We start from the raw sequence: 25353 nt of genomic DNA, 5'->3' as shown, positions 1-25353 counted from the left end.
TTTGTTTGAACCCCTATTTAAATCCTTTGGCAAATATACTTAGGAATGGAAAAGCTGGTTTATCTGTGCTTAACTATTTTAGGAACTGCCAAAGTGTTTTCTACATTGGCTAAGCCATTATACATTCTCATAAGCAATGTATGATGGTTCCAGTTTCTCCACATTCTGGTTTTCTTTCTTTCTTTTCTTTTTTTTTTTTAAACATTTATATTTTAGGTGTAGATGGACACAACACAATGCCTTTATTTTTATGTGGTGCTAAGGACCGAACCCGGGCCCTGCCCTTGCTAGGCGAGTGTTCTACCGCTGAGCCACAATCCCAGCCCTATTTTTTGAATTTCTAAAAATTGTTTTTACTAGTGCATTATAGTTATACATAACAGTGGGGATCATTTTGACATATTCACAATATGTCAGGGGTTGAACTCATGGACACTCGACCACTGAGCTACATTCCCAGCCCTATTTTGTATTTTATTTAGAGACAGGGTCTCACTGAGTTGCTTAGCACCTTGCTTTTGCTAAGGCTGGCTTTGAACTTGCAATCCTCCTGCCTCAGCCTCCAGAGCTGATGGGGGTGTGTGTCACTGCACCTGGCTGCATATCATCTGCCCAGGTTTTTAAAGGCATCTTAATGGCATTAGGTGGAGCCTTGTGGTTTTCATTTGCATTTCACTGAAGATTGAATCTTCATGCATGGATCAAGTAGGATTTGTAAAGATTTCTCCCATTTTATAGGTTCTTTTAACTTTCTTGATGATGTCCTTTAGATGCACAGAAGTTTTTTTTTTTAAATTTTGATGAAGTTTAATTTACCTGTTTTTTGTTTTTAAAAAATTGAATTGACATATTATGTATACATATTTATAGGGTATATTACAATAAATCAGTACATGTTATAAAATTTATAGTGATCAAATCAGGATGATAGCATTTGCATCTAAAACATTTATCTTGTTTTGGTACTGGGGATTGAACCCAGGGGCACTTAACCACTGAACCACATCCCCAGCCCTTTTTTAAAACATTTTATTTAGAGACAGGGGTCTCACTGAGTTACTTACAGCCTCAGTAAGTTACTGAGGCTGGCTTTGAACTCATGATCCTCCTGCCTCAGCCTCCTGAGCTGCTGGGATTACAGGCATGCATCACTGCACCTGGCTTAAAACATTTATCTTTATGTACATTAGAAACTTGGGTCTCTTCTAGTTATTTGTCATGGACTATAGTTACCCTTCTGTGCCATAGGACACCTGAACTAATTCTTACTGTAACTGTATCTTTGTACTTGTTGTCTAACCTCTCATTTTCTCATTTGTTGCTCATGCTTTGGCTGTTAAAGTATCCATTGCCTAATTGAAGGTCATGAAGATTTACTCCTGTGTTTTCTTCTAAGAGTTTCATGGTTTTAGCTCTTACATTTAGGTCTTTGATCCATTTTAAGTTAATTTTTATATATGATATAAGGGCCTGCAGGTTAATTTGGGAAATTTTGCCAGGTTAACAATATTGACTCTTCTGGTATTTTATTCTATTTTTAGGTCATCTTTAATTTTTTTCTTATTGATGTTTTATAGCTTTTAGTGTATATGTCTTTACACTTCTTTGGTTAAAGTTATTTCTATGAGTTTTCTTAATTGTTATTATAAATGGAATTAAGTTCTTATTTTCCTTCCTGAATTGATCATTGCTAGTGTATAGGAATACAATTGATTTTAATTTTATTTTTTGCCCTTTCTTTCACAGAATAGGACTTTTTAAATTACTTTTTATTCTAATTTGTAAAACAGGACTTTTTTTAAAGCAGCAAAACTAAAGATTACTTTGATTATAATAGGTTCACATGTAAAAGGTAAATAAAATTAGAAGCAAGATTTTCATAAAGAGTTAAAAATAGAGGTGTTAACTTCTGTTTTATTAATGCATATTGTATGAATTGATTTGTATTTTGCAACTTTGCTGAGCTCACTTATTAATTAGCTTAATTATTTTAACATATTTTTATGTAGATTCTTTAGGGTTTTCTTTTTAAAAAAATATTTATTTTTTAGTTGTAGTTGGACACAACACCTTTATTTCACTTGTTTATTTATTTTTTTTTTTTATGTGGTGCTGAGGATTGAACCCAGTGGTAGAGCGCTTGCCTCGCATGTGTGAGACCCTGGATTTTTAAATTTTTATTTATTTATTTTTTAGTTGTAGATGGACACAATACCTTTATTTTACTTATTTACTTTTACTTGGTGCTGAGGATCGAACCCAGTGCTTCATACGTGCTAGGCGAGGCTCTACCACTGAGCCACAACCCCAGCCGAGATTCTTTACAGTTTTCTATAGGTAAGATTGTCATTTGTTTTTAGAAACAGTTGGAGTTAGTTATAATAGCTTTTTTTTTTTTTTAATCTTAACTAATGGCCCTGGCTAGAACTTTTACTATAATGTTGAATACAAGTGATGAGAATGGACATTCTTGTCTTGTGACTGTTTCTAGGAGGAAAGCTTTCAGTATTTAACATTTAGCTTATGCATTCATTTATAAATTCTTTATAGATGCCCTTTATCAAGTTGAGAGAATCCCCTTTTATATATAGTTTATTGAGTGTTTTGTCATGAAACAGTGTTGACTTTCATCAGATGCCTTTACTGTATCTAGTGAGATGATCATGTGTTTTTTCAATTCTATCGGTATGGAACATTACCTTAACTGATTTTATTATGCTATGCCACCCTTGTGTTCTTGTTTCCTCTTGGTCATGATGTGTAATCCTAATATACTACTGGATTTGGTTTACTTGTATTTTGTTGAGAATTTTTGCCTTTGTATCCATAAGGGTTCTAGGTCTGTAGATTTATTGTGGTGTATTTGTCTGACTTTGGTATTGTGGTACTACTGGTTTCATAGAATGACCTAGGGAATATTCCCTTCTCTTGAATTTTTTTTGAAGTTTAAGAACAAATTTATAAATTTATTTCTGAGCACTGCTTTCACTAAAACACAAAAGTTTTAGTATGTTTTCATTTTTGTTCTTAAAGTGTTTTTATAATTTCCCTTTTGAATTTTTCCTGGACCTATTTTTGGTTATTCAGAACTGTGCTCTTTAATTTCCATATAATTATTAATTTCCCAAATGCCCTTCTGTTATTGATTTCTAATTTTATTCCATTATGTTTGAAGAACATAATTCATATTATTTCAATCCATAATTCATATGATTTCAATTGAGACTTAGTGCTGGGGATGGAGCTCAGTGGTAAAGCACTTTTCTAGCGTGTGCAAGGCCCTGGGTTTGATTCCCAGCACCACAAAAAATTTATTGAGGCTTGTTTTGTCATTTAGATAAGGTTGGTCTTAGAAAATGTTTCATATACACTTGAGGAAATGTATGTTCTGTTCCCAGTTGGTTTATTTCATGATAACTACTAGGTCTATTTAGTTTATACAGTTGTTCAAGTCCTTTCTTAAAACTGGTTATTTTTAGTTATAGATGACAGTGTAGTCTATTTGATATACTTATGCAAGGATGGAATATATCTTATTCTAATTAGGATTTTCTTTTTCCGCCTCATTGTTTCTTCTATAATTGAAAAGAGTGTATTGAAATCTCTGTTAATGTTAAATTATCTAGTCTTCCTTTCAGTATTATCGTATTTTGCTTCATGCATTTTGGGATGGTTTTAGGTGCATATATATTTAAGATTATTTTATCTCCCTGTTGAATTCACCCTGTAATCACTACAAATGTCAATCTGACTCTGAAAATACTTTTGGTTTTAACATCTGTTTTATCTGGTATTAGTACAGCTACACTAGCTCTCTTACCATTGTTTGTGCAATATATCCTTTTCCATTCTTTTCTCACAACTTATTTCTATTTTTGTTGTTTGTTTTCTAAGTAAATAATACCCATCGAGTACTTGCTGTATACAAAGCTGAACTTGTTTTGTGTCTGCCTTTCACATTACTTAAGCCTTCTTTTCCTCTACGTCTTTCTTTCCTTTTCTTTTCTTTGTTCTAATCAGTTATACATGACAGCAGAATGCATTTTGATTCATTGTACACAAATGGAGAACAACTTTTCCTTTCTCTTGTTGTACATGATGTAGATTTGCACCATATGTGCAGTCATACATGTACTTAGGGTATTGATGTCCATTTTATTCCACCATCTTTCCTGCCCCCATGCCCCCTCCCCTCCCCCTCCCCATTGCCCAATCAAAGTTTCTACATTCTTCCCATGCACCCCCCCCCATTATGGATCAGCATCCACTTACCAGAGAGAACATTCAGCTTTTGTTTTTTTTAGGATTTGCTTACTTTGTTTAGCATGATCTTCTCCAACTCCATCCATTTACCCTCAAATACCATAATTTTATTCTCTTTTAATGCTGAGTAATATTTCATTGTGTATATATATCACAGTTTCTTTATCCATTCTTTGATTGAAAGGCATCTAGATTGTTTCCACAGTTTAGCTATTGTGAATTGAGCCGCTATAAACATTGATATGGTTGTGTCACTATAAAACTAGACATGTAGACCAATGGTACAGAATGGAAGACACAGAGACAAACACACACAAATACAGTTATCTCATATAATACAAAGGTGCTGAAAACATACATTGGTGGAAAGAAAGCCTCTTTAACAAATGGTGCTGGCAAAACTGGAAATCCATATGCAGCAAAATGAAATTAAACCTCTATCTGTCACCATGCACAAAACTCAACTCAAAGCAGATCAAGGACCTGGGAGTTAGACCAGAGACCCTACCCTGTGCCTAATAGAAGAAAAAGTAGGTCCAAATCTCCATCATGTTGGATTAAGTCCTGACTTCCTTAACAAGACTTCTAAACTACAAAAAGTAAAATCAAGAATCAATAAATGGGATGGATTCAAACTAAAAAGCTTCGTCTCAGCAAAGGAAACAATGTGAAAAGAGAGTTCACAGACCAGGAGAACATCTTTACTACATGCATATCAGATAGAGCACTGATTTCCTCTACTTCTTTTTTAAAATTCATTTATTTATTCTAATTTGTTATATATGACAGCAGAATGCATTTCAATTCATAGAATACATATAGAGCACAATTTTTCATGTCTCTGGTTATACACAGAGTCACTCGGTTCATATCTTCATACATGTACTTGGGGTAATGATGTCCATCTCATTCTACCATTCTCCTCCCTCCCTTCTCCTCCCTCCCTCCCCATTGACTTATCCAAAGTTCCTCCATTCCTCCCATGCTCCCCTTCCCTACCCCACTATGGATCAGCATCCTCATATCAGAGAAAACATTCAGAATTTGTTTTTTGGGATCGGCTAACTTCACTTAGCATTATCTTCTCCAACTGCATCCATTTACCTGCAAATGCCATGATTTTATTCTCTTTTAATGCTGAGTAATATTCCATTATGTATATAGTATACCACAGTTTCTTTATCCATTCATATACTGAGGGGTATCTAGGTTGATTCCACAATTTAGCTATTGTGAATTGAACTACTGTGAATTGAGCGTCACTATAGTATGCTGTTTTTAAGTTCTTTGGGTATAAACAGAGGAGTGGGATAGCTGGGTGAAATGGTGGTCCTATTCCAAGGAATCTCCATACTGCTTTCCAGATTGGTTGTACCAATTTGCAGTCCCACCAGCAATGTATGAGTGTGCCTTTCTCTCCACATCCTCACCAACACTTATTATTGTTTGTATTCTTAATAGCTGCCATTCTGACGGGAGTGAAATGAAATCTTAGACTAGTTTTGATTTGCATTTCTCTAGTTACTAGAGATGTTGAACATTTTTTCATATATTTATTGACTGTATATCATCTTCTGAGAAGTGCCTGTTCAGTTCCTTGGCCCATTTATTGATTGGGTTATTTATTTATTTATTTTTTTGGTGTTCAGATTTTTGAGCTCTATATATTCTAGAGATTAGTGCTCTATCTGATGTGTGTGCATGTGGTAAAAATTTGCTGCCATTCTGTAGGCTCTCTATTCACCTCACTGATTGTTTCTTTTCCTCTTCTTCTTTTGACAGTAGGGAAACATGCATCATAGTTTTGATTTCTGTGAAAAGAAATTATTGGAAAATTCATGCACATCATGTAATTCTTGTGAATGATATAAATAATTTTAAAGGAATATGCTTGAGCCCAAAGTCCTAATATTTCTAATGGTAAGCATACTTAATAAAATATTTCATTCATGTGTTTTGACTATTTTCTTTAAAAAAAAATATATTACTTGTAGATGGACACAATATCTTTATTTTTATATTTTTATGTGGTGCTGAGGATCAAACCCAGGGCCCTATGAGTGCAAGACAAGTGCTTTACCACTGAGCTACAACCTCAGCCCTTGACTACTTTCAATCTATGGAATACTTCCATATTTCACTAGGAACATAACCCCAGCTTGTCCCTGAACAGTATTGTCTATGGTTAAAGTGCCAGGTTGACAGTGTAGAACAAAGGTTTGGTGCTCTCAGGGACTAATGCAAGGTTACTTACTGCAAGCCATGGAGTAGTTGCTGTGTTTGGTAACTAAATATGCTTTCCTTGATGTCCTTTCTACCCCTTCTAGAGAGATGGGACCACCTCACCACTACTACAACCAGGAGGCCAGGAACAACCAGAGCTCCAGCATATCCTGCAGGTAACTGGCTGCTCTGAGGAGGGCAGTAATTAGGGCCCTGGTGGTACCCCCTTGGGGCACTGCCCAAATAAGCTAAGTGTATATTTTTCCCCATGTGTGCAAAGCCAACCAAAGCTTTTGTCTAAACATTGGGTTTAACTTAGTAAAGTGCATACCTAGCTGATCATTGTGCTTTTTGTGTGTTTTATGAAAAGTTCTGCCATGGAAATTTTAAAGAGAAAAATGCATTTGTATTTTTTCCCTTATTCAACCATTTAATTTTCTAAAATCAGAGAAAATGTATTTGTAATTGGTTAGGCTTTATGAAGCCCATCAGACTTTTTTTTTTTTTCAGGCAGAGAGAACATTTTGTAATGGGATTTATTTTATGGGCTTACCTTTTAGGAAAGGATTTTGGAACTCAGTATTTCTGTAATGACTCTTTCCTGTAATTGTTTGAACCTTTCTTTAGTTGGACCATTTTGCCATTTGGACATCTTCAGTGATTTAAAGAAAAGCTTGGCTTTGGGGATCACAGACTTAGTCACTGCCTCCATTGGTAACTTTTTTACAGTACTTTCAGGAGACATGCTGATACCTTCCATTCAGTGGAGAGCTACTTTCCTTTCAAAGAGACAGCGATGATCTAAGAGAGTCACTGCATGAGTTAACATCATGTCTTCACATTTCCAGATTCAAAGGGGTATTTTGTGACCATGTGGTCTTGCTTTTTTTTTTTTTTTTTGGTACAAGGGATTGAACCCAGGTACTCAACCACTGAGCCACAAGGGCCTCACTGCTGAGGCTGGCTGTAAACTCCTGCTCCTTCTGCGTCGGCCTCCCAAGCCGCAGGGATTACAGGTGTGCGCCACCACACCTGGCTGTGTCCCCCCTTTTAATTTTCCTGTTTATGGACTTTGCACATCTGGTTTTGAATCTTGGTTAATACCTGCAATCAGCGAGTATACCATTAAAATGATCCACCTGCTGGCCAAAGCAAAGCATCTGTAAGAATCTAAATTAATTTTAACATCAGTATACTGCAGAATCAGAAAGCAGGAACTTGCTCCATCCTGTGGGTATTTTCATTAACAGTGTCTGTATACAGAGATTTCATTTTCAGTTTCTGTTTTCTTAACTCATTGTTAGTGCTGATCAGTTGAACCCATGGGTGTTGTTTTGCTTTCTTTGGAGTCTTGCGCCCCATTGTTAATCACTTGCTTGTTTCCTTTATGTTTGGAAAGGTGATTTTGATTTGTCTGATGCTTTGGGTGATCGAGATGATGGCCATAGGAAACCAAGTGCAGGAGGAAGAGGTAAGTCCTAACTGGTTGGAACCACTGGCCTGTGGCATAGCTCCATGCAGGATTCTGCCCTGTGTCCCAGTGATCCTCTTGTGAAACTAGGACACTTCAAATACCAAGAGAACCCTAATATACAATCATGCCCCAACATTTTAGTCTTAGTATTTCCTAAATTATTGATCTTTGTTTCTCTCTCTCTCTCTCTCTCTCTCTCTCTATATATATATATATATATATATATATATATATATATATATATATTATATGTGGTGCTGAGGATTGAACCCAAGGCCTTGCACATGTGAGGCAAGCTCTCTACCACTGAGCCATAACCCCAGCCCCGATCTTTGTTTTTTTTTTTTTTTTTGTGGTCGTAGATGAATAGCATATCTTTTTTCTAATTTGTTTATTTTTATGCAGCACTAAGGGTCAAACCCAGTGCTTCACACATGCTAGGCAAGTGCTCTGCCACTGAGCCACAACTCCAGCCTAATTATTGATCTTAAGAGCTTTCGTTAACATGGATCATTATGAATCAATATGTATCATCTAAGAACTTAAACTAAAAAAAAAAACTATTAACCAATCCATGTAAATGACATTAAAAACCATACATAATAACATAAATTGGAGTTTTTTGTTTTACTTACTGTTGAGTTTTGAGATCTCTTTAAGTATTCTAGACACAAGTCTTCAGTCAGAAGTGTTTTGCAAATGTTTTTTTCCTATTTTGTAGCTTATCTTTTCAATCTTTTAACAAGGACTTTTGTAGAGCAGACATTTTAAATTTTGATGATGTCCAGCTTATCAGCTTTTCCTTTTATGGACAATACTTTTTTAAATCATTTTGTTAGTTGTCAATGGACCTTTATGTTTTATTTATTTACATGTGGTGCTGAGATTCAAACCCAGTGCCTCACACATGCTAGGCAAGTGCTCTACCACTGAGCCACAACCTCAGCCCTGGATTATGCTTTTGATACCATGTCTAAGAACTAGGATTCCCAGGTTCCATCGATTTTTCTGGGTTTTTTTTCCCTTGCATATGAATTTCTAATTATTCCCAACACCATTATTTAAAAGACTATTCCTTCATTGAACTGCTTTTGATCCTTTAAAAAATTAAATGGAATATAACTCTTTTTTGTTGGATTTGACGTGCTGGTATTTTTTGTAGATTTTTGCATCTGTATTCATAATAGAGGTCTGCAGTTTTTCTTAAGATGTCTTTGTCTGGTTTTGGCATTAGAGTCATGCTGGTCTTGTTGAATGAATTTGAAAGTATATCTTCTGTTTTCTGGAAGACTTGTAGAAAGATTGCTATTTGTCCTTTAAATGTTTTGTATAATTCACCAGTGAAGCCATATGGTCCTGGGCTTTTATTCATTAAAGTTTGATAATTAGTTTTATTTACTTGATTTTTTTTTTTTTTGTGGTGCTGATGATTGAACCCAGGGTCTAATGCACGCTAGGCAAGCTCTCTACCATTGAGCCATATCCCCAGCCCCTAGTTCTGTTTACTTGTCTATTCAGACTTTCTATTTCTCCCTGAGTTATTTTCAGTAGTTTGTGTCTTTCAAAATTTTGTCCATTTCATTTAGGCTACCAATTTATTGGCATACTTTTGTTAATAGTATTCCCTTTTTATAATCATTTTTATTTATTTTAGTCAGTAGTGATATTTGCAAATTCCCCTAATTTTTCTGTCATTATTTTTCATTGTTTATTTCTCCTTTTACCTCTACCACTTTTTGATTCATGTATTTTGAGTGTTTCAGTGCTTCCAAATTTAAAAATATTATGTCTTCCAGGTGTGTTCATCCTCTTATCAATGTGTTATACCTTTCCTTTTTTCTAATTTCTTGGCTATGCCATCCCTTTTTTTTTCCTTTTTGGTACCGGGGATTGAACTCAGGAGCACGCAACCACTGAGCCACATCCCCAGCCTTTTTTTCTTTTGTATTGATTTCATTGGTATTGTTTACTTTTCTTGAGTCACCTATTATGCTTGGGTGTGCAACAGAAGTTCTCTAAGCACCTTCTCATTTCATCACATGGAATGTTAAAAAGATGTGTATTCAAGGTTGAATTCTAATAAACGTTTTCTGCTCCAATTACCATAAGTTTAGTGAATTAAAATGATTTTCTATTCACTTAATTCTCATTTGCCTAGGATCAGGAATGTGGCACCTATTTAGCTGGATCCTCTGCTTAGTGTCCCCTTGCAAAGGTGCAATCCAGATGTCAGCTGGGGCTAGGGTGTCATCTGAAGTCTGAGGTCATGTCAATTTCCTATTTCTGCTATAAATCAATGACCATAAACCCGGCTTTTTAAACAATTCAAATTTATCTTATAATAATTGAGATTATTAATTCAAAATGGGTTATGCTAAAGGAGCTAGCAAAGCTACATTTCTTTTGAGACTCTAGGGGAGAATCTGCTTCCTTCCCTTTTCCTATGTGTACAACCACGAGTATTCTTTGGCTTGTGGCTACTTCCTCCATCTTCAAGGCCAGTTGAGTAGCATAGTCAAGCTTTCTGAGTCCCATTCCTGCTTCCATTATCACATCTCCTCTGCCTCTCCTTCCTGTCTCTCCTTGCAGAGGCCCTTATGATTACATTGGCCCTGACCAGATAATCTCCCTGTGTCAAGGGCCTTAGATTAATCACATCTGCAAAGGGCCTTTCCTTGTGTAAGGTAACATGTTTAAAGATTCATAATTGTTAACAGAATTCATTTCCATGAAGCTGTGAAACTCACAGTTGCATATTTCTTCAAGATCAGCACAAGAGTGAGAGATTCTGCTGTCTGTGGTATCATTCAGAGAAGGCCTAAGCCCACTTTTCAAGAGCTCACCTGATTATGTCCAAATTACCTAGAGTATTCTCCCATTTGAGTAATCTAAAGTCACACTGCAAAATCTATTGACCTCTTCCATGTTAAAACTTCATCATGACAGTGCCATCCAGCCTGGGCCTGGGTCCTTCCCACACTCAAGGAATGAAAATTATATAGAGTGTAGGAATCTTTGTGGCTATCGGAGAATTCTGCCTACCAGCTTCATCTAGGACTTTCTTAGGTGAAACAGGCATTCTTTCTGGACTGCCATTGTGTAGTGATGAGGAGTCTCATCATATCTTGGGCCTTGCTGCATGCCAAGGGCTGGCAAGTTTACTCACCTTTTGTATCACAGTGTAAATGCTGATCCAGTAAAAAGGGCAACAAACATTTGAGGGTGATTATGAAAATAGTTATGACCTCCTAGACCCCCTAGGGGACAATGGGGCCACTGTCCTTTGAGAGGATGACTTTATGAAGTTATGTGGTATCAGAATGTTTTCCTTTGAGTTAGTGATCTGGTCAGTACTGGCATGCAGTGAGCATGTATGCTGGTGCTGTGGCAGGCAGGAAGCTTGGTTTAGATGTTGTACCAAGCTGTTCCTGTACAGTTCCATTTCTGTAGATGGTAATATGCTTCTAGTCTTTGGGGAGGGCACTTTTAATAAACTCTTTGAATGAGCAGTTCTACTTCAAAGTGCTTTCCCCTCCAGGTATATTTATACATATACATGTACACAGAGGTACATTTGAAATGATGTTTGTGACTTGTGTAACAGACCCAAATTTAACACCCTCAAATCCCACTACTGAAATAGATAAATTCTAAACCATTAGTACTATGAATATGAATAGTAAGGTAGGTTTCTGGAACTGACACAAATAAAGCAAGCCCCAGAACAATGAATGAATTTCTATCATATAAAATTAGATGTGAACATAGGGACACATGCAGAGCAGCCTCCTCTGGGGATAGACTTGAGGCTGGCTTTGTTATTTCTTATAGTTCTGTGCCATTGGTAAAATGTATTTTTAACACACAGTGCGTATTACCTTTATAACAAATTTAAACTTTAAAATTGAAGCTGTTTTTACTAAAGAAGAACTCTAGGTGTCAGAATTGGAGAGAACCTCAGTACTCATGTCCTCCCTCTCATTATTCATGTGAGAGGGACTTGTTCAAGGTCATGCTGCAAGCCAGTGGACACATGGACTGGATTCCAGATATTCTGACTGTATCTGGAGCGTCTTTTCTTCTGTAACGTGTTGCCATGAGAAGTGTTTGTACAGAGCAGTACTGATGACACTGTAAGTAATTTCAGGGTTGTGGTTGGCCAGAGTAGTGCCACGAGTTCCTTAAACATTTTGAATATTAACCCCTTATCAGATATATACTTTCAAAATATACTCTTCTATTCTGCACATTATCTCTTCATTTTCTTTCTTTCTTTCTTTTTTTCTTTCTCTCTCTCTCTCTTTCTTTCTTTTGAACCTGGGGTGCTTTACCACTGACTTAGATCCCTAACCCTCTTTATTTTTTTTAAAAATATATTTTTTATTTATATGTGGTGCTGAGGATCAAAACCAGTGCCTCACCCATGTTAGGCAAGCACTCTACCACTGAGCTATAACACCAGCCCCTATTTTTGATTTTGAGATAGGGTCTCAGTAAGGTGGTGAGACTGGCTTTGAATTTGCCATCTTCCTGCCTTAGCCTCCCCAGTTACTGGGATTACAGGCATGTGCTACCACCCATGGCTAGAAGTGCATTTTAAAACTTAAATTTCCAGGGTTGGAGGTGTAGCTCAGTGGCAGAGCTCTGGCTTAGCATGCACAAGGCCCTTGGTTTAATCCCTATACTGCAAATAGATAAGTATATAAAATTTCCAAACATATGGAATACAGTATTACTTTGGTCATTGATTTGTGATTTTATTCTATTGCAGCTCAAGAACATGGACTGTATGATACCAATTCTTTTTCTGTTTCTTGAGACTTGTTTTGTGGCCTAGAACATGGTGACAAATGTTTTGTTAAAAGTTTAAGGTGAACTGGAAAAGAATGTGTAGTCTCTAGTTTGGGGATATCCATGAACTCAGGCTTATTCAATTTTTCTATATTCTTACTCATTTTTGTGTTCTTGAATTTTCAATTCCAGTGAAAGGTAGAGTCATTTATTGTGGAGTTTGCTGATTTTTGAAGTTTTCCTTTTACTGCTACTTTTTTTTGTGTTTATATTCATCTGAGACCCTGTTATTAGGTAAATGCACACAAGACCAGAATGCTTAACACTTCTCAATGAATTATTTCTCCTTAGGCAGTCATCCCTTTAGTCCCTAATAATTATTTTGGCCCTGAACCTCGACTTTGTTCAACATTACCTTCTCTCCACTAGCTTCCTTTGGGGCAGTATTTGCCAGGTATGTTTCTTTTCATCTTTGTCAATTGGGGTTTGGTGGCAGACCACAGATCTATTCTAGCTATATAAGTTGATTTTTTAAGAGATTTATTATCAGGTGAGGGTGAATTCCATAATCCAGGGAACAGAACAAATCCTAACTTCAAAATACCATAGAAATGCAGCCTTATCCCCTACTCCAACCTGAGACCAAGTATCTGCTCCCAGGCTGTCTACACTGCAACTTTAAGCATCACCTGGCTTAACTCTTCATTCTTTTTTTTTTTTTTTATTGGTTGTTCAAAACGTTATAAAGCTCTTGACATATCATATTTCATACATTAGATTCAAGTTGGTTATGAACTCCCAATTTTACCCCAAATACAGATTGCAGAATCACATCGGTTACACATCCACATTTTTACATAATGCCCTATTAGTAACTGTTGTATTCTGCTACCTTTCCTATCCTCTACCATCCCCCCTCCCTCCCCTCCCATCTTCTCTCTCTACCCCATCCACTGTAATTCATATCTCTCCTTGTTTATTTTCCCATTCCCCTCACAACCTCTTATATGTAATTTTGTATAACAATGAGGGTCTCCCTCCATTACCATGCAATTTCCATTTTCTCTCCCTTTCCATCCCACCTCATGTATCTGTTTAATGTTAATCTTTTCTTCCTGCTCTTCCTCCCTGCTCTGTTCTTAGTTGCTCTCATTATATCAAAGAAGACATTTGGTATTTGTTTTTTAGGGATTGGCTAGCTTCACTACTCTTCATTCTTGATGGCTCTTCAGAATTTCTTAGTTGGATATGAACCCATTCATGTATTTTGCTTTTGTTTCCTATAATTTTTGGGGTTGTATTCCAAAAATTCTTTGCCTAAAGCAATGTTTAGAAACTTTTCATCCTTTAGGATTTTTTCTAAACTCTGTGAAAAATGCTGTTGGAATTTGTATGGGGATTGCACTGAATCTATATATAGATCACTTTGGATAATATGGACATGTTAGCAGTGTTAATCCTCCTAGTCCATGAACATATCTTTCTACTACTGCATCTTCTTCAATTTCTTTGAGTAATGTTTTATAGTTCTCAGTATAAATATCTTTTAACTCCAGAGTTAAATTTATTCCCAGTTTGTTGTTTTTATATTATTGTAAATGGGATTTGTTTTATTAAGATGTTTTTGAGAGTTTATCGTTAAATATAAAAATGTTCGATTTTCTTATTTTAAGTTTGTATGCTGCAACTTTACTGAATTTGTTTATTTTAACAGCTTTTTGGTGGGTGGAGTCTTCAGATTTTTATTTCTATACATAAGATCCTGTCATCTACAGACACAACTGAACTTCTTCCTTTCAGACTGGGATGCCTAATTGCTCTGGTGAGGATTTCCAGTACTATATTGAATAGAAATGGTGAAAGTAAGAAAAGTGATCTTCTAAGAAAAGTGATCAGCTTTTTACTGTAAAGTATGATGCTAGCTGTTGGCTTGTCACACACAGACTTTATCATGAGTTACAATCCTTCTGTACTTAAAGACTTGTTTTTAATCAAAAGCATGTTGGATTTAGTCAGATGTGCTTTTGCTGTGCCTGTTGAGATGATTGTATGAAGGTACAACTTCATCTGATGTGGTGTACCACATTAATTGATTTAAGTGTATTGAGCCATCATTATATCCCACACATAAATCCAACTTGATCATGGTATATAATATTTTTAATGGGCTATTGAATTCTGTTTGCTAGGACTTCATTAAGGATTTTTGTTTCTGTGTTAAGCAGGGATACTGGCCTGTACTTTTCTTGTGGTATTTTCTGGCTTTCGTAAGAGAGTGATGCTTGCCTCACTTGCTTTACACTCTTGATCCTTCTGCTTCAGCCTCCAAAGTAGCTGGGATTACAGCTGTGTGCCACCATATCTGGCTGTTAGATTTTGGATCATTGATTCAATATCCTTATTTATAGTTGGCCTGTTCCAATTTTCTGCTTCTTCATGTTTCAGGCTTGATAAGCTGTATGTTTCTAGGAATTTATGCATTGTTCTAGGTTACCTGATTTTTGGTTCATAGTAATCTCCTATGATCTTTTATATTTCTATAGTATCAGTTGTAATATCTCCTTTTTTCCTTGATAATTTTGAGAGCTCTCTTTTCTTTGTTAGTGGAGCTAAAGGATTTTCAATCTTGTTTTATCTTTTCAAACAACTGTTAGGTTTGTTTGTGTGTGTGCTGGTTACTGAACCCAGGGTGTTGAACATGCTATGCTAAGCATGTGCTCTATCATTGAGTTATGCCCAGTCTATGAAATCTTAGTTCTATTAATCCTTTCTCTTGTTTTTCTTGTCTCTACTTCTTTTTGTTTTTGTGGTAGTGGTGAGAGTGTTGAACCTAGAGCTTCATGCATACTAAGCTAGTGAACTACACCTTCAGCCATCTATGTTTCATTTATTTCTATCTGATGTTTATAATTTCCTCCTTCCTGCTGACTTTGGCTTAGTTTGTATTTGTTTTGTTAGTACCTTGAGCCATACATTTAGGTTGTTTAAGATCTTGTGTCCCCCACCCCCCCAGGTAAGCATTCCCCCTTAGAGCTTCTTTTGTTGCATCACATAATTTTTTGCTTGCTTTCTTTCTCTCCCTCTCCCTCTCCCTCTCCTCCCCCTCCCCTCCTCTCCTCTCCTGTCCCCATCCCCTTCCTTCCTTCCTTCCTTCCTTCCTTCCTTCCTTCCTTCCTCTCCCTCTCCCTCTCCCTCTCCCTCCCCTGCCCCTCTCCTTCCTCCTTTTCCCTCCCTCTCTCCCTCTTTCTTCTTTCCTTCTTTCTTTCCCACTGGGAGTGGAACCCAGGGCTTCATGTATTCTAGGCAAGTGCTCTACTACTGACGTACCCCTCTATTCCTTCGTCTCTATTACTTGATTTTCCTTTTCATTTCTCCTTTGACCCATTAGTTGTTTGGGACCATCTTGTTTAATTTCCACATGCTGGTGAATATTTCAATTTTCTTCTTGTAGTTCCTTATCATTGCATTTGGAAAAGCTACTTGCTGTCATTTAATGATTTCTCCTCTGAACTCTCTTCCATTGTTTCATACATGAGCTTTTGTGGGATACCTCATATCTAACCATACAGATATTTAATTACTCTAGCACCTTTTGCTGAGAAGACTTTCTTACACTGGATTGCCTTTGCATGTTTATCAAAAATCATCTGGTGCATGTTGAGGTCTTCTTGAGTTCTCCATTCTGTTCTTTTGATCTGTATTCCTGTCTGTCCCTCAACCACTGTCTCAATTAGTGTACCTATAAAATAAGTCTTAAGACTCGTTAGAGTGATTCTTCTCACTTCATTCTTTTTCAAGATTTTAAAAAGTTATTATAGGGCTTGTGCCTTTCTATACATATTTTAGAATAACTTTGTCTATTTCTAGTAAAAAATCTTTCTGGATTTTAATAGATCAGTTTGAAGAGAGCTGACTTTTTTTTTTTAATATTTGGCAGAATTCTCCAGTGAAACTACCAAGGCCTAGAGATTTGTTTTTGAAAACTTCTGTTTCAACTATAGCTATAGGAATATTCAGGTTGTGTATTTCATCTACATTAAGTTTTTTCTTGTAGTAAACATATATAACATTAAGTCTTCCATTATAAGTATATATTTCAGTGCAACCATCATCACTATATGTTTCCAGAATTTTTCATCACCCCAATCATGAACTCTGTAACCATTTAAAAACAAACAAACAAAAATCCATGGACTGGGAGGTAGCTTAGCAGCAAAGTATTTGCCTTGCATTCACAGAGCCCTAAGTTTGATTCCCACTCCCTGCTCCCCCAAAGAAAGAAAGAAAGAAAGAAAAAATAATAATTCCACATTCCTTTTATTCCGATCCTCTGGTAACCTGTTTTACTTTCTGTCATTAAGCATCTTCCCATTCTAGGTACATGCAAAAGGACAAATATTGTATGATTCTACTTATGTGAAATACCTAGCTAACTTCACTTAACATAATATTTTCAGGGTTTGTCTGTCATAGCATGTATCAGCATTTCATTCTTTTAAGGCTGAATAATATTTCATTGTATATGCCATGTTTTGTTTAACCATTCATATGTTGATATAAACTTGGATTCTTTTTACTTTTTAAATGTTGTAAATAATGCTGCTATAAACATTGGTGTGCAAGTGTCTGTTAGAGTCTCTACTTTGAGTTCATTTGTGTGTACACCTAGAAGTTGAATTGCTAGATCACATGGTAATTCTGTTTTTCATGTTTTAAGGAACTGCCAAAATGTTTTCCACATTGGCTGTACTATTTTATATTCCCATAAGCAACATACTAGGTTTCCAATTTCTTTTTTTTAATATTTATTCTTAAGTTTTAGGTGGACACAATATCTTTATTTTACATTTATGTGGTGCTGAGGATCGAACCCAGTGCCTCTTGCATGCTAGGCGAGCACTTTACCACTGAGCCACAACCCTAGCCCCTAGGTTTCCAATTTCTTCATGTCTTCATCAGCACTTGTTATTCTTTATCTTTAATTTTTTAAAATTTTGATAATAGCTACCTTAATACATGTGAAGTGGGATCTCTTTGCATTTTTTTTTTTTTTTGTGATACTGGGGATTGAACCCAGGGGCGCTTATCCACTGAGCCACATCCCCACCTCTTTTTATATTTTATTTAGAGACAGGGTCTCGCTAAGTTGCTAAGGCTGGCTTTAAACTCACAATTCCCCTGCCTCAGCCCCCCTAGCTGCTGGGATTACAGGCGTGCGCCACCGTGCCCAGCCTAATTGCAGTTTTGATTTGCATTTTTGGAATCTCTATTGATGCTGAGCATCTTTTCATGTGTTTATTATTATTTATTAATTATGTGTTATTAGGCATTTTAATGTCTTCTTAAAAGAGCTATCTAGTCAAATCCTTTTCCCATTTTTAAAATCATGTTGGTTGTTTTTTGTTGTTGTTGTTGAGTTGTAGAAGTTTCTTACATAGTATGGATACTAATACTTTGTTATGTGTATGATTTGTAAATATTTTCTTCCATTCTTGTGAGTAATCTTTCTACTATCTGAATAGTGTCCTTTGGATAAATTTAAAAAAATTTCATGATGACCAATTCCCCCCCGACTTTTTTTGCTTGCTGTACTTGTAGTATCATGTTCAGGAAGTCATCACCAAAACTAATGTCATGAAAAATTTCCCATTTGTTTTCTTGTAAGATTTTTTTAGCTGTTATATTTAGTCTTTGATCCTTTGAATTATTATTATTACTATTATTTGCAATGCTGAGGATTAAACCCAGAGGTGCTCTATCACTGACCTGCCTCTCTAGTCCTTTTCTTCTTCTTCTTTTTTTTTTTTTTTATTTTGAGGCAGGGTTTTGCTAAGTTGCTGAGACTGGCCTCAAACTTGTGATCTTCCTACCTCAGTTTCCCAAGTACCAGGGATTACAGGTGTGTGCCACCATGTCCAGCTTGAATTAATTTTTCTATATGTTGGAACTTCATTCCTCATTCTTTTGCATGTGATGTCCAATCCCAGAACCATTTGTTGAAGACGGTCCTTTACTTATTGAATGAATGGTCTTCGCATCCTTGTTGTAAATGTGTTAATAATATATGGTAGGGTTTATTTGGGGGCACTTTGTTCTCTTGCATTGGTCTGTGACAGTTCTTATATGTCTATACCATGCTGTTTTGATAGCTACAACTTTGTAGTGAGTTTTGAGATCAGGAACTGTGATTCTACCAACTATGTTCTCCTTTTTCTAGACTGTTCTTGACTATTTAGAATTCTTTGAGATTCCATATGGATTTTAGGATGGATTTGTCTTTGTCTGCAAAAAAAATGCCATTGGAATTTTAAGAGAAATTGCACTAAATTCATAGCTCATCTTGGGCAGTATGGTCATTTTAACAATATTAGTTTTCTGATCCATGAATATGGGATTTAATTGTGTTTTGATAGTTGGTAGTTTTTGTGACATTGGTACATTTTTCCAAATTGTCAAATACATGACCATAAAGTTGTTCATAGCATTCCATTTTCCTTTTTAATGGCTACAGTTTGTCATCAGAGTTTATTTCATTTTTCAGGTTGATGTGTTTTCTCTTCTTATAGTTATTAGTAAGACTATAGGTTTATCACTTAAATTTACTTTTTCAAATAACAACATTTTGGTTCATGACTTTCTATAAGTTTCCTATTTTCAATTTCATTGATTTCTTCTCTTGTGTTTACTATTTCTGTCTGCTTGCTTTGCTTTTGTTTTTCTAGTATCTCAGGTTAAGAACTTGGGTTATTGATCTTCATCTCTAATTTAAGCATTTAGTGCTATAAACTTCCCTCTGAATATTTTTTAGCTGCATCCTCTATATTTTGATATGTTGTATTTTCATTTTCCCATAGTTCTCTGTATTTCTAAATTTCTCCTTGAGTCATTTTTTTGGCTTTTATTTTATTTAGAAGTATGCTGTTTAACTTCCAGTATTTGTAGATTGTCTTCTCTTTTTTTTTTCCTTTTTCTTCTTTGTATCTAGTTTGGATTCATATTATCAGAGATACCTCTCTGTATAACTTTAATACTTTTTGTTTGTTGAGATTTTTATTTACATATTTAGAAAGGGTCTTACTAAGTTGCCCAGACTGACCTCAAACTTGGATTTTCCTGTCTCAACCTCCTGAGTAGCTGGAATTGCAGGCATGTACCACCACACCCACCGGAGGACCACATTTAATCTGCCAACTCATTGATGCTTTTTCCCCCCACAAACATTGCTATTTCTCTCTGGTTGCTTGCTCTGGATGGCTCTGTCAGTGCCTTTCTCCACTATTACCTTCAATAACAGGAACAATTATGGCCTTCTCTTCTAAAGTGCAAGAGAAGAGAATGTTGGAAAATGCCATGCTGTGGAATTGATGTGAAAGAAGTCCATATTTTTAAAGGACCTGGTTGCATCCAGAGACCTAATATTTCAGTAGTAACCACACTTGTATAAAATTGTATGTATATGTCGTTACCACTTTTAATTAATAAGACACTTCCATACTTCACAGGGAATGTTATATTGGTCTATCCATGGCAGTTGTCTTTGGTTCAGGTCTGGGTGGCATTGGTGGAAACCAGGGTGAGGAGCTCTCAGGGATCATGCTCAAATCTAGAACTTCCTGGCCATGCAGTCATCTCCAGTAGATCTGAGCTACAGTCCCAGTTCTCTCACCCACCTGGTCAGATGTGGGACTACAGTCATCTCCCAGTCCCCCCTTCCCCTGAAGAAAAGTGAGCAGAATCCACCATTTCTAAACACCTTCCGTCTCTTTGGCATTCATCTCAATATGATTGTTTGGAGGTCTGAAGGTCCAAGGCAAGGGTACTCTATTGATGTTGTGACCCTCCCAAGGTATAGAGTAGTTGTATAAATGTGTGTTCCTTACTGTCCTCCCTCCCCCTTCTAGGGAGATGGGACCACCTCACCACCACCACAACCAGGAGGCCAGGAACAACCAGAGCTCCAGCAGGTTCTTCAGGTAACTGGCTGCCCTGAGGAGGGCAGTAAGGAGGGCCTTAGGGAGCCCCTTCAAAGATACTGTCCAAATGACCTGCTTATAGTTTAACCAGAAGACTGTATTCTTGTCTTTTGGGGCCTCCTGAAGTAAATGATTTCGACTTGGCTGATGCCTTGGATGATCGAAATGATCCAGATGATAGCCGCAGGAAACCAAATGTAGCAGGAGGAGGTAAGTTCCAGCTGACTGAAACCATAGGCCAGCCCCTGTTTCCAACCCTGGAACAGTAGGTCGTATCTATCAGTATTTACCATCTGAGTCCTTAAAGCTGAAATTGAACATGACCAACACGAGTCCTACACGTTAACATAAATAGCATATTTTAATGAGAAGTAACTATATTTGGCAAGAAAAAAAAACACCACTTAGTGAGAATAGTGGCATTATTTTACATTTTTGCAAATTTCTCTAATATCTGGCTTGATAGGAGACAACTGGATTCTCAAATGTAAATTTCAATTTAGTTGTGATATGTTGTGGGTGAAATACATGAAGAAAATCTAGCCTCATACAGAGAGGTAGCTGGAAAAAGGAAAACATCTTTATAGACTTTTCCACGTCAATATGGACATTCTTCTTCAGTAGCATACCCAAACTCAACTAATAGTTGTTTATAGGTTAAGCACATTGTGGGAAACGTATCCGTGAGCTTTCCTCCCTCTGTTCCATTGAATCCCATGGGACTCTCTTGCCCTCTTAGTGGATCTTTTACCTATATGTGGTTTTGTGGCATTGCACATTGGTGTCACTTGGAAAACATTAATATTCTAAGATTTTTCCAGTTTCAAATAATGCCACACTTCATTATGCAAAACCCAAAGTCACATTTGTTAATATCACCACCTATGTCATTAGAAAAGGTCTTTGAGTATTGGGAAGCTATTAAATCACAGTGATGGATATAGGTTTTTGAGAATCCTAAGTTTTAGTTGAAATCATATTCTTGGCAATAAATACCATTAGTGGCCTTCCTGAATTGTTGAACTCATTTCATTGATTTTCAAGAAAACATCAACTTGGTATAACTATAGTTGATCCATCATTCATTCTATCCAATAAAAGTGGTCTCCTGTGACCCAAAGCAGCTAAGACCTTAGAATTGGAGCAGTCACACAGCTGCCTTTGAGAGAACTATAGTTCTTCAAGTGCAACAGAAATGCCATAAGCATACTTTCCATTTCATCATGGAATATTCAAAGAGGTGTACTCAGTGGTTGAACTATATGTAATTAATAACTGTTCTGCTTCCTGTATTGGTTTTCTATTACTCCCATCACGAATTTTCAGAAACGTAGTTTTTTTTTTTTTTTTTTAAAAAGAAATAGCGAATGAAGATAATGCCCATTTGCCATCTTGAAATTTCCTTTAGTCAGTTAGGAAGCTGAGCTTTCTGTTCAGGGTTTCATAGAACTCTAATCAGGGTGTTGACCAGGGCTGGGGTCTCAAATTCCAAGCTCATGTGGTTGCTAACAGTACATTTCCTTTCAGCTATTTGCTTCTTCAGGACCAGCAGGAGAAAGGCAGAGAGAGAGAGGGTTGAGAGGGAGAAGAGAGAGAAAGACTTGCATTTTTGCTTCTGATGTCTGAACTTGAGGAAGATAAAACCTGCATTTAAGGGGTCACCTGATGAAGTCAGGCTCACCCAGTGTAATTTTCCTTTTGATTACTGTATCTTAATTAGGTTTGCAAAATCCCTTTACCTTTGCAATGTAATATGACCTATGACCTAATCAAGGGAATGATATCCATCCACTTCATAGTCCCACTCACATTTGAAAAGACTGGCTGTTATGCAGGGCATGTACACACCAGCAGTGGGAAGTCTTGGGGCCCTCTTGGAATTTTGTCTACCATCTTCATCAAGGGATTTTTTGTGTGGTTCTGGGGATTCAACCCAGGACCTTGCACATACTAGGCAAGTACTAGTCCACTAGTCCATGCCCCCAGTGCCATCAAGGACATTCTCAAGTGGAACTGGCAGCATTTTCTATTAATATTAATTAATGTTAACTAATATGAGTTTCTTGTTGCTAAAAGTGTTTTGTCATTGAAATGTATATTTTATTTTTTTCTAGGTTTTTCAGACAAGGATCTTGAAGACATATTAGGAGGTGGTGAATACAAACCTGATAAGAATAAAGGTAGTAGTGTTGATTTGTTCAACTTTGTTCCTATTCTGGTTAAAAAGGTGCTTATGCAGCAACCAGGCTAATTGAGCCATTCTTACTCAGCTTCTGGGAAATGAGAGATAGTACCCAGATACCCCAGCTTGCAAATTGGAGTTCCCTTGCAGTGACATGGGCCATGAAACTCAAAGTTGCCTGTAAAAGTCACTTTGGAAAAGCTACACATTTCTCCTGCTGCCCTTTGAGCCAAGGTGCCTCCTGGACTGACGTTTCCATGCTAGCAGTAGCCTGTTTGTGAGGCAGTGCTGAGTGAAGAATGACCAAGGGCAGAACACACGTCCAGAATGGCCTTCCCCAGAGAAAGCCTGCCCCTCCTGCTGTGCTTGAACAAAGGCTCATCCTGATGCATTTTTTTTAAAGGCTCCTAGCAAGTCACATATCTTTTTAAATACCTTTAGTGAAATAGCTTAAGACTCACAGGCAGTTGTAACACTACTTCAGGGAAATCCCTCCTTGTGCCCTTTCCCCCCTGAGGATAGGGTCATACAGAACCCAAGAACATTGTCCAAACCAGGAAACTGACATCTGTGCAATACTGTGAAGTCATGGACATACCTTGTTCAGATTTCCTGTGTGTGCATGTGTGTGTGTGTGTGTGTGTGTGTGTGTGTGTGTATCTGTGAAATTTTATCATGTGAATATTTGAGTCACTATCACCACAATCAGGAGGCAGAATGGTTCCATCATATTATCCCTGAATAGTCATCACACCCTCCCCAAGGCACTATATTTTTCATCCCCCGCACAACTACCAATGATTTAAACCTTTTATCATAGTGTATATCAAATCTGATGCTAAGTATGGGGGGGGGGGGTGTCAGCCAGACTTGTTAATGTGGTGAAACAACTTAGTGTTATGACTTGTAGCTGTAACTTGCTATGTCTGTAACTTGTGGTTGTAATGTGTTGCGGCAGAAACTTGTGATCACATGTTAGGATGGTGAGTGGAGTAGGTTGTTAACACTTTGGTTATAACTCATTGTGATGGCATGCTGTAGTAACAGGCTAGGGGTGTGACAAGTTATGGGTGTAGCTGTAACCCTGAGATGCCTCACAGTCCTGACTGTGGTACTGACATTTGCTTCTTTCTTGCAAGAACAGTGTGTCTTTCATATGGGAGCATTGTTCTTTCGTGATTCAGGTACTATATTCAGAATTATCTTCAGAAATCCCTTTCCAGACAGTGTCATCTCTAGAAAAAACCCCTAAGAGCCTCTAAATGAAACTCAAAGGTGTCAGGAGAACATGGAACATTTAAAGGGCAAACCCAGCAAATTAGCCAATTACTTCTGGGTGACAAATGGTATTTCCAGATGGGGAGATGAGGGCAGTAGTTGTGTGTGTAAGCATGCATGTGAGGGAAGGTCTGAATGGCATGTCAGGGGCTTTTCCTTATTAAAAGTACTTGTTTTAGCAAGGAAGAAGTGTAAGGAAATTCTTTAATTAGGTTCACATTGGAACTTCTCTTGTAACGAATAATCAATTGTTAGCTTCAGTTATATCCTCTGTCATTATGGGTATCAGTAAAAGAAGATCAAGGGGTCCCACCAGAAAGGACAAGTGTGAAACTGAAACATGATTATGACAAGTACACAATTATCTTCTCAGACACTATCCTTTACACAAAAACATGTTCATGCTGGGAGCAAAGGTAAAGCATCACATTTAAATAAATTATAAACTTCAGCATAAAGAGAACATCTGTTAATGCATTTCCAGCCTCATGTCCTAGGGAATAGATTCAGCTATACTTTAGTGTGTTTGTGAAACAATATATTATCTGTTATGTATTTTTTTCCTCATGAAACCTTTTCCCTGGCCCTTTAGGAGGCCCATATTTCATCTGGGTGAAAATGCCAGTCTTTTGTCAATAGGTCCTCTTACGTTGCCTAAGAGGGTGAACCCTCCCCCTCCCCCTTCACTCCCTCCCTGCCTAGTCTGGACTGGGATTTTTCCCCATTTTAATCAATAGCTTCTTTGGTATTCCCCTGTCATTTGTATCTGAGTGCATGTAAGAAGCTTCTCCCATTGTGTTTCCTAGTGACATACTGATGGTTTCAGCTTTATGTCATGTGTGACCTAGGTTCTTTGCCTGTAGCTGGTTACCCTCTCTCTGTTTCCTCACATGGAGATCAGAAGGAGGATACAAGCTCTGTCATGTCTTCTTATAAGGCCCTAACCCCATCATGAGAGGTCTATGCTCAGGACCTAATAACCACCCAAAGACCCCACCTCCTAACAGCATCACAGTGGATGTCAAGACTTTGGCATATGAATTTGTGAGGGGTATACAAACACGTGACACATAGCACTAAGTATGCACACATAGCTATGATTATTTTTAGGCTTAATCGTCTGTAGTTATATTAACCTAAACATTACTTCATACTTATATCTACTTGAA

General features: G+C 37.0%; 1 protein-coding gene across 2 annotated transcripts in view; it reads left to right on the top strand.

The window, feature by feature from the left end:
* Cd99l2 (CD99 molecule like 2) overlaps nucleotides 1-25353 on the top strand; it is a 115834-nt gene that overhangs the window by 58580 nt on the left and 31901 nt on the right. For both annotated transcript variants that reach the window (XM_071606594.1, XM_027954487.2), the window contains exons 3-7: nucleotides 6591-6662; nucleotides 7886-7957; nucleotides 20653-20724; nucleotides 20851-20934; nucleotides 22839-22904. In XM_071606594.1, the coding sequence (XP_071462695.1) occupies nucleotides 6591-6662; nucleotides 7886-7957; nucleotides 20653-20724; nucleotides 20851-20934; nucleotides 22839-22904 (366 nt within the window). The remainder of the gene's footprint in view (nucleotides 1-6590; nucleotides 6663-7885; nucleotides 7958-20652; nucleotides 20725-20850; nucleotides 20935-22838; nucleotides 22905-25353) is intronic.

This window comes from Marmota flaviventris, chromosome X, assembly GCF_047511675.1.
Source record: "Marmota flaviventris isolate mMarFla1 chromosome X, mMarFla1.hap1, whole genome shotgun sequence".
NCBI classification, from domain to species: domain Eukaryota; kingdom Metazoa; phylum Chordata; class Mammalia; order Rodentia; family Sciuridae; genus Marmota; species Marmota flaviventris.
Note: the sequence above shows the minus strand (reverse complement) of the source record. Positions and strands in the feature narration are given on the sequence as shown.